Here is an 8620-nt window from a genome sequence, read left to right on the forward strand (position 1 = left end):
GGTCCATGAAGGTTCTGGGGGGTCCCGGGGGTCCCTGAGGAGGTTGAGGGGGGTCCTGGGGGGTCCCTGGGGGGTCCCTGGGGTGGTCAATGGGGTCCTGGGGGGGTCCATGAAGGTTCTGGGGGTCCCTGGGGGGTCCCTGGGGGGTCCCTGGGGTCAGTGGAGGGGTCCCGGGGTCCTGGGGGGGTCCTGGGGCGGGCTCGGGGGGGTCCATGAAGGTTCTGGGGGTCCTGAGGGGTCCCTGGGGTGGTCAATGGGGTCCTGGGGGGGTCCACAAAGGTTCTGGGGGTCCCTGGGGGGTCCTGGGGGGTCCCTGGGGTGGTCAATGGGGTCCTGGGGGGGTCCATGAAGGTTCTGGGGGTCCTGGGGGGTCCCTGGGGTGGTCAATGGGGTCCATGGGGGTCCCTGAGGAGGTCGAGGGGGGGTCCTGGAGGGTCCTGGGGGGTCACTGGGATCAGTGGAGGGGCCCAGGGGTCCATGGGGGGGTCCCTGGGGTCCATGGGGGGTCCGTGGGGTGGTCCCTGGGGTCCATGAGGGGGTCCAGAAAGGCTCTGGGGGTCCCGGGGAGGGGTCCTGGGGGTCCTGGGGGTCCCTGAGGGGGTCCACGAGGTGGTCAGGGGGGTCCTTGAGGGGGTCCGAGAAAGCTCTGGGGGTCCCTGGGGTGGTCAATGGGGTCCAACAGGTCCCTGGGGGGTCCCTGGGGGTTCCCTGGGTGTCCCTGAGGGTCCCCAAGGGTGTCCCCGAGGGTCCCTGAGGGTCCCAGGGTGTCCTCGAGGGTCCTCAGATGTCCCCAGGTGTGTCCCCAGGTGTCCCCAAGGGTATCCCGGGGGGTCCCCAGGTGTCCCCAAAGGTGTCCCTGAGGGTCCCCAGGTGTCCCCAAGGGTGTCCCTGAGGGTCCCCAGGTGTCTCTGAGGGTCCCTGGGAGGTCCCCAGGTGGATCTCAGGTGTCCCCAGCTGTCCATGAGGGTCCCTGGGAGGTCCCCAGGTGTCCCCAGGTGTTCCTCAGGTGTCCCCAGCTGTCCCCAGGTGTATTTCAGGTGTCCCCAAGGGTCCCCAGATGCCCCCAGGGGTGTCCCCAGGGGTGTCCCCAGGTGTCCCCAGATGTCCCCAGCTGTATTTGAGATGTCCCCAGGTGTGTCCCCAAGGGTGTCCCCAGGGGTGTCCCCAAGGGTGTCCCCAGGGGTGTCACCAGGTGTCCCCAGGGGTGTCCCCAGGTGTCTCCAGATGTCCCCAGGTGTCCCCAGGGGTGTCCCCAGGTGTCCCCCGGTGTCTCCAGATGTCCCCAGATGTCCCCAGCTGTATTTCAGGTGTCCCCAGCTGTCCCCAGGTGTCCCCAAGGGTGTCCCCAGATGTCCCCGGTGTCCCATCTCAGGAGCAGCAGTAGAGGTCCAGGTCGTTGAGGCCGGTGTCGTCCCCTCCGCGCTGGGGGGGCTCCAGGCGGGTGCGGAGGCCGCAGACCCCGGCCCCGGGGGGGCAGGGCAGGCTCCAGTTGCCCCAGGAGCCCTGGGGACCACCCCGGCCCTCCAGCACCGAGCCCCCCGAGCAGATGGCGGCCACCGCGTTGGCGGCCGTGTCGTCCCACAGCCCCCGCGGCGCCTCCACGCGCAGCCGGAAGGACACCAGGCGCTGGCCGGGGGGACACGTCTCCGGCCGGCCCCAGGAGCCGCGCCTGCGGGGGAGGGGTGGTCAGCGGGGGTGGGGGTGGGGCACCCCTCCCCCACCTCCCGGAGAGGGCACCCCTCCCCCACCTCCTGGAGAACCTCCTGGGTGATGGTGGCCATGGTTGGGTGATGGTGGCCATGGTTGGGTGATGGTGGCCATGGTTGGGTTTTGGTGGTCGTGGTTGGGTGATGGTGGCCATGGTTGGGTTTTGGTGGCCATGGTTGGGTTGTGGTGGTGGTGGTTGGGTGATGGTGGCCATGGAAGGATCATAGTGGCCATGGTTGGGTGATGGTGGCCATGGTTGGGTTGTGGTGGTCATGGTTGGGTGATGGTGGTCATGTTTGGGTGATGGTGGCCGTGGTTGGGTGATGGTGGCCATGGTTGGGTGATGGTGGCCGTGGTTGGGTGATGGTGGCCATGGTTGGGTGATGGTGGCCATGGTTGGGTGATGGTGGCCATGGTTGGGTGATGGTGGCCATGGTTGGGTGATGGTGGCCATGGTTGAGTTTTGGTGGCCACAGTCGGGTTTTGGTGGCCACAGTTGGGTTTTGGTGGTCAGGGTTGGGTTTTGGTGGCCATGGTTGGGTTTTGGTGGCCACAGTTGGGTTTTGGTGGCCACAGTTGGGTTTTGGTGGTCATGGTTGTGTTGTGGTGGTCACGGTTGGGTGATGGTGGCCATGGTTGGGTGATGGTGGCCATGGTTGAGTTTTGATGCTCATGGTTGGATCTTGGTGGCCATGGTTGGGTGATGGTGGCCATGGTTGGGTTTTGATGGTCATGGTTGGGTTTTGGTGGCCACAGTTGGGTTTTGGTGGTCATGGTTGTGTTGTGGTGGTCATGGTTGGGTTGTGGTGGCCATGGTTGGGTGATGGTGGCCATGGTTGGGTCATAGTGGTCAGGGTTGGGTGACAGTGGCCATGGTTGGGTGATGGTGGCCATGGTTGGGTTTTGGTGGCCATGGTTGGGTTTTGGTGGCCACAATTGGGTAAGGGTGGCCATGGAGGGGTTGTGGTGGTCATGGTTGAGTTTTGGTGGCCATGGTTGTGTTGTGGTGGTCATGGTTGAGTGATGGTGGTCATGGTTGGGTTTTGGTGGCCATGGTTGGGTGATGGTGGCCATGGTTGCGTTTTGATGGTCATGGTTGGGTTTTGGTGGCCATGGTTGGTTGATGGTGGCCATGGTTGGGTTGTGGTGGCCATGGTTGGGTTTTGGTGGTCATGGTTGGGTTGTGGTGGCCATGGTTGGGTTTTGGTGGTCATGGTTGGGTTGTGGTGGCCATGGTTGGGTTTTGGTGGTCATGGTTGGGTTTTGGTGGCCATGGTTGGGTTTTGGTGGCCATGGTTGGTTGATGGTGGCCATGGTTGGGTTGTGGTGGCCATGGTTGGGTGATAGTGGCCATGGTTGGGTGATGGTGGCCGTGGTTGGGTGATGGTGGCCATGGTTGGGTTGTGGTGGCCATGGTTGGGTGATGGTGGCCATGGTTGGGTTGTGGTGGCCATGGTTGGGTGATGGTGGCCATGGTTGGGTTGTGGTGGCCATGGTTGGGTGATGGTGGCCATGGTTGGGTTGTGGTGGTCATGGTTGGGTTTTGATGGTCATGGTTGGGTTGTGGTGGTCATGGTTGGGTGATGGTGGCCACAGTTGGGTTTTGGTGGTCAGGGTTGGGTTTCGGTGGCCATGGTTGGGTTTTGATGGCCATGGTTGGGTGATGGTGGCCATGGAAGGGTCATAGTGGTCAGGGTTGGGTGATAGTGGCCATGGTTGGGTGATGGTGGCCACAGTTGAGTTCTGGTGGCCATGGTTGGGTTGTGGTGGCCGTGGTTGGGTGATGGTGGCCATGGTTGGGTGATGGTGGCCATGGTTGGGTGATGGTGGCCACAGTTGGGTTTTGGTGGTCAGGGTTGGGTTGTGGTGGCCATGGTTGGGTGATGGTGGCCATGGTTGGGTTGTGGTGGCCGTGGTTGGGTGATGGTGGCCATGGTTGGGTTTTGGTGGCCACAATTGGGTAAGGGTGGCCATGGTTGGGTGATGGTGGTCATGGTTGGGTGATGGTGGTCGTGGTTGGGTGATGGTGGCCACAGGAGAGTTGTGGTGGCCATGGTTGAGTTTTGGGGGCCATGGTTGGGTGATGGTGGCCATGGAGGGGTTGTGGTGGTCATGGTTGGGTGATGGTGGCCATGGTTGGATGATGGTGGTCATGGTTGGGCAATGGTGGCCATGGTTGGGTTTTGGTGGCCACTGTTGGGTTTTGGTGGCCACAGGGTTATTTTGGTGGCCATGGCTGAGTTTTGGTGGCCAGGGCTGGGTTTTGGTGGCCACAGAGTTATTTTGGTGGCCATGGTTGGGTTTTGGTGGCCACAGAGTTATTTTGGTGGCCAGGGCCGGGTTTTGGTGGCCAGGGCTGGGTTTTGGTGGCCAGGGCTGAGTTCTGGTGGCCACAGAGTTATTTTGGTGGCCAGGGCTGGGTTTTGGTGGCCACGGCTGGGTTTTGGTGGCCACAGAGTTATTTTGGTGGCCACGGTTGGGTTTTGGTGGCCACAGGGTTATTTTGGTGGCCAGGGTTGGGTTTTGGTGGCCACGGCTGGGTTTTGGTGGCCACAGGGTTATTTTGGTGGCCATGGCTGAGTTTTGGTGGCCAGGGCCGGGTTTTGGTGGCCACGGTTGGGCGCCCCCACCCCGCTGTCCCCCCGTGGTGACTCACGGCCCCTCGCTGGACGTGACCTGTCCCCCCTTGTCACAGAGCAGCCGCACCCCGTTCAGCCCCGTGTCGTCCCCGAAAAATCCCTTGTGGGGCTCCACCTGCAGGGTCCCAAAATTGTCACCTCCCCCCCCCAATTCCTGTCACCTCCCGTGTCCCCAACCCCCCCTGTGTGTCCCCAACCCCCCCGTGTGTCCCCAACCCCCCCTGTGTGTCCCCAACCCCCCCGTGTGTCCCCAACACCCCCCGGGTGTCCCCAACCCCCCCGTGTGTCCCCAACCCCCTCCTGTGTGTCCCCAACCCCCCCTGTCCCCCCCCTGTGTGTCCCCAACCCCCCCTGTCACTCCCCCGCGTGTCCCCAACCCCCCCCGTGTGTCCCCAACCCCCCCATGTGTCCCCAACCCCCCCCCGCGTGTCCCCAACCCCCCCCCGTGTGTCCCCAAACCCCCCCGTGTGTCCCCAACCCCCCCTGTGTGTCCCCAACCCCCCCCTGTGTGTCCCCAACCCCCCCGTGTGTCCCCAACCCCCCCCTGTCACCCCCCCGGGTGTCCCCAACCCCCCCCGTGTGTCACCAAACCCCCCCGTGTGTCCCCAACCCCCCCCGTGTGTCCCCAACCCCCCCCGTGTGTCCCCAACCCCCCCCGCGTGTCCCCAACCCCCCCCCGTGTGTCCCCAACCCCCCCCGTGTGTCCCCAACCCCCCCGTGTGTCCCCAACCCCCCCCTGTGTGTCCCCAACCCCCCCCGTCACCCCCCCCGTGTGTCCCCGATGTCCCCATGTGTCCCTTCAGGTGTCCCCATCCCCGTGTCCCCCCCCTGTCCCCCCACCAGTGTCCCCAAGTGCCACCTCCACATCACCCCCCGTGTCCCCCCCGTGTCCCCAATGTCCCCCCACCAGTGACCCAAAGTGTCACCTCCACAACCCCCCCCGTGTCCCCCCAGTGTCCCCAAGTGCCACCTCCACATCTCCACCCGTGTCCCCCCAATGTCCCCTCAATGTCCTCTCTGTCCCCTCCTGTCCCCACCGTGTCCCCAAGTGTCACCTCCACATCCCCCCCCGTGTCCCCCCAATGTCCCCCCGGTGTCCCCCGGCCAGTGTCCCAAAGTGTCACCTCCACGTCCCCCCTCGTGTCCCCCCAGTGTCCTCTCTGTCCCCTCCCGTCCCCTCCGTGTCCCCAAGAGTCACCTCCACGTCCCCCCAGTGTCCCCTCTGGTCCCCCCCATGTCCCCCAGTGTCCCCAATGTCCCCCCCTGTCCTCCGGTGTCCCCTCTGTCCCCCCCGTCCCTCTCCCTGTCCCCCTGTGTCCCTCCTGTGTCCCCCCCGTGTCACCCAACGTCCCCCCTGTCCCTGTCCCTTGTCTCCCCCGTCCCCTCAATGTCCCCAATGTCCCCCTGTCCTCAATGTCCCCCAATGTCCCCCCATTCCCCCCAATGTCCCCAATGTCCCCCAATGTCCCCCAGTGTACCCAATGCCCCCAGTGGCCCCCTGTCCTCGATGTCCCCCCATCCTCAATGTCCCCCCAGTGTCCCCAATGTCCCCGATGTCCCCCCTGTCCCCAATGTCCCCAGTGTCCCCAATGTCCCCAATGTCCCCAACGATGTCCCCACTGTCCCCACCTTCAGCTGGAAGCCACTCGCGAAGGATTTCCCGGGGCAGAACTCGGGGTCCCCCCAGTGTCCCCACAATGTCCCCCCTGTCCCCAATCCCCCCAATGTCCCCAATCCCCCACGTCCCCAATGTCCCCAGTGATGTCCCTGATGTCCCCAATGTCCCCAATCCCCACAATGTCCCCAATGTCCCCCATGTCCCCGATGCCCCCCCATCCCCAATCCCCCCCATCCCCAATGTCCCCACTGTCCCCAATCCCCCCGATGTCCCCAGTGATGTCCCCACCTTCAGCTGGAAGCCGCTGGCGAAGGATTTCCCGGGGCAGAACTCGGGGTCCCCCCAGTGTCCCCCCAATGTCCCCAATGTCCCCAAATCCCCCCCAATGTCCCCAATGTCCCCAATCCCCCCAATGTCCCCAATGTCCCCAATGTCCCCAATGTCCCCAATGTCCCCAATCCCCCAATGTCCCCAATCTCCCCGATGTCCCCAATGTCCCCAATCCCCCCCATGTCCCCAATGTCCCCAATGTCCCCAATGTCCCCAGTGATGTCCCCAGTGATGTCCCCAGTGATGTCCCCACCTTCAGCTGGAAGCCGCTTGCGAAGGATTTCCCGGGGCAGAACTCGGGGTCCCCCCAATGTCCCCAGGGTCCCCCCTGTCCCCAATCCCCCCAATGTCCCCAATGTCCCCAATGTCCCCAATGTCCCCAATGTCCCCAATCCCCCCAATGTCCCCCCTGTCCCCAATCCCCCCAGTGTCCCCAATGTCCCCCCAATGTCCCCAATGTCCCCCCTGTCTCTAATCCCCCACGTCCCCAATGTCCCCCAATGTCCTCAATCCCCCCAATGTCCCCGATGTCCCCCCTGTCCCCAATCCCCACAATGTCCCCAATGTCCCCTCAGTGTCCCCAATGTCCCCAGTGATGTCCCCGATGCCCCCCCTGTCCCCAATCCCCCACGTCCCCAATGTCCCCAATGTCCCCGATCCCCCCAATGTCCCCCCAATGTCCCCAATGTCCCCCCCATGTCCCCAGTGATGTCCCCAATGTCCCCAGTGATGTCCCCACTGTCCCCACCTTCAGCTGGAAGCCACTGGCGAAGGATTTCCCGGGGCAGAACTCGGGGTCCCCCCAGTGTCCCCACAATGTCCCCAATGTCCCCAATCCCCCCAATGTCCCCAGTGTCCCCAATCCCCCCAGTGTCCCCCAATGTCCCCCCTGTCCCCAATCCCCACAATGTCCCCGATGCCCCCCCGTCCCCAATGTCCCCAATCCCCCCAATCCCAATGTCCCCAATCCCCCCATGTCCCCAGTGTCCCCAGTGTTGTCCCTGATGTCCCCAATGTCCCCAATCCCCACAATGTTCCCAATCCCCCCACAATGTCCCCAATGTCCCCCATGTCCCCGATGCCCCCCCGTCCCCAATGTCCCCCCATCCCCAATGTCCCCACTGTCCCCAATCCCCCCGATGTCCCCAGTGTCCCCAATGATGTCCCCACTGTCCCCAATGTCCCCAATCCCCCAATGTCCCCAATGTCCCCAATGTCCCCAATGTCCCCAATCCCCCCAATGTCCCCAATGTCCCCAATGTCCCCAATGTCCCCAATCCCCCCAATGTCCCCACTGTCCCCAGTGTCCCCAGTGATGTCCCCACTGTCCCCACCTTCAGCTGGAAGCCACTGGCGAAGGATTTCCCGGGGCAGAACTCGGGGTCCCCCCAGTGTCCCCAGGGTCCCCCGTTCTCCACCGACAGCGTGGCCGTGGGGGCGTCGCTGTCCCAGCCCCGCGCGGGGGGGGCCACCAGGGCCACCAGGGCCACCAGCAGGGCCAGCATGGCCCGAGGGGACACTGGGGACAGCGCAGGGGACACTGCAGGGGACACCGCCATGGCTCTGCCCCCTCCCCCGCTGCCACCGCGGCTTTACAACCACGGGGGGAGAGAGCGGGGGGGAACTGGGAGGGACTGGGAGGGACTGGGGGGGAACTGGGGGGAAACTGGGAATGGACTGGGAGGGACTGGGGGGGACTGGGGGGGAACGGGGGTGGAACTGGGAGGGACTGGGAGGGAGTGGGAGGGAGTGGGGGGGAACTGGGGGGGGACTGGGAATGGACTGGGAGGGACTGGGAGGGAACTGGGAGGGAACTGGGAGGGACTGGGAGGGGACTGGGAGGGAACTGGGGGGGAACTGGGAGGGACTGGGAGGGACTGGGAGGGAACTGGGGGGGACTGGGGGGGACTGGGATGGACTGGGAGGGACTGGGGGGGAACTGGGAGGGACTGGGGGGGGACTGGGAGGGACTGGGGGGGGACTGGGAGGGACTGGGAGGGACTGGGAGGGACTGGGAGGGACTGGGAGGGCACTGGGGGGGAACTGGGAGGGACTGGGAGGGACTGGGAGGGACTGGGAGGGAGTGGGGGGGAACTGGGGGGGGTTTGGGGGGAATTTGGGGACACTGGAGGGGAACTGGGAGGGGACTGGGAATGAACTGGGGACACTGGGAGTGACTGGGGGAGGGTTGGGAATGGACTGGGAGGGACTGGGGGGGAACTGGGAGGGACTGGGGGGGAACTGGGGGGGAACTGGGAGGGACTGGGAATGGACTGGGAGGGACTGGGGGGGTTTGGGGGGGATTTGGGAGGGACTGGGAGGGACT

General features: G+C 64.7%; 1 protein-coding gene and 1 long non-coding RNA gene across 3 annotated transcripts; one reads left to right on the plus strand and one right to left on the minus strand.

Annotated features, from left to right (window-relative positions):
- The first annotated feature begins 864 nt into the window (after positions 1-864).
- LOC131574061 (uncharacterized) lies at positions 865-1526 on the plus strand. Of its 2 annotated transcripts, none has more exons than XR_009276365.1 (3): positions 865-882; positions 1225-1266; positions 1350-1526. It is a non-coding gene; the product is annotated as an uncharacterized LOC131574061 (long non-coding RNA). The 2 variants fall into 2 exon arrangements; XR_009276364.1 differs by lacking the exon at positions 865-882 and adding an exon at positions 985-1026.
- LOC131574058 (vitelline membrane outer layer protein 1 homolog) lies at positions 1369-7878 on the minus strand. The gene is made up of 3 exons (XM_058828443.1): positions 7629-7878; positions 4364-4461; positions 1369-1669 (listed from the first exon to the last, which is right to left on the minus strand). Exons 1-3 carry the CDS (start codon positions 7851-7853, stop codon positions 1369-1371), a joined length of 624 nt encoding a protein of 207 aa, XP_058684426.1. The 5' UTR covers positions 7854-7878.
- Between the last annotated feature and the right edge of the window lie 742 nt (positions 7879-8620).

The sequence above is a fragment of the Poecile atricapillus genome (genome assembly GCF_030490865.1).
Source record: "Poecile atricapillus isolate bPoeAtr1 chromosome 36 unlocalized genomic scaffold, bPoeAtr1.hap1 SUPER_36_unloc_1, whole genome shotgun sequence".
In the NCBI taxonomy this organism is placed as follows: domain Eukaryota; kingdom Metazoa; phylum Chordata; class Aves; order Passeriformes; family Paridae; genus Poecile; species Poecile atricapillus.

Bases quoted from the DNA above. Each gene is read 5' to 3' on its own strand.
- LOC131574058 (XM_058828443.1), bottom strand. From the start codon at position 7,853: ATGGCGGTGTCCCCTGCAGTGTCCCCTGCGCTGTCCCCAGTGTCCCCT. The intron at 4,462-7,628 runs GTGGGGACAGTG...GGGACCCTGCAG, and splicing joins CCAGTGGCTTCCAGCTGAAG to GTGGAGCCCCACAAGGGATT. The intron at 1,670-4,363 runs GTGAGTCACCAC...CCTCCCCCGCAG, and splicing joins GTCACGTCCAGCGAGGGGCC to GCGCGGCTCCTGGGGCCGGC.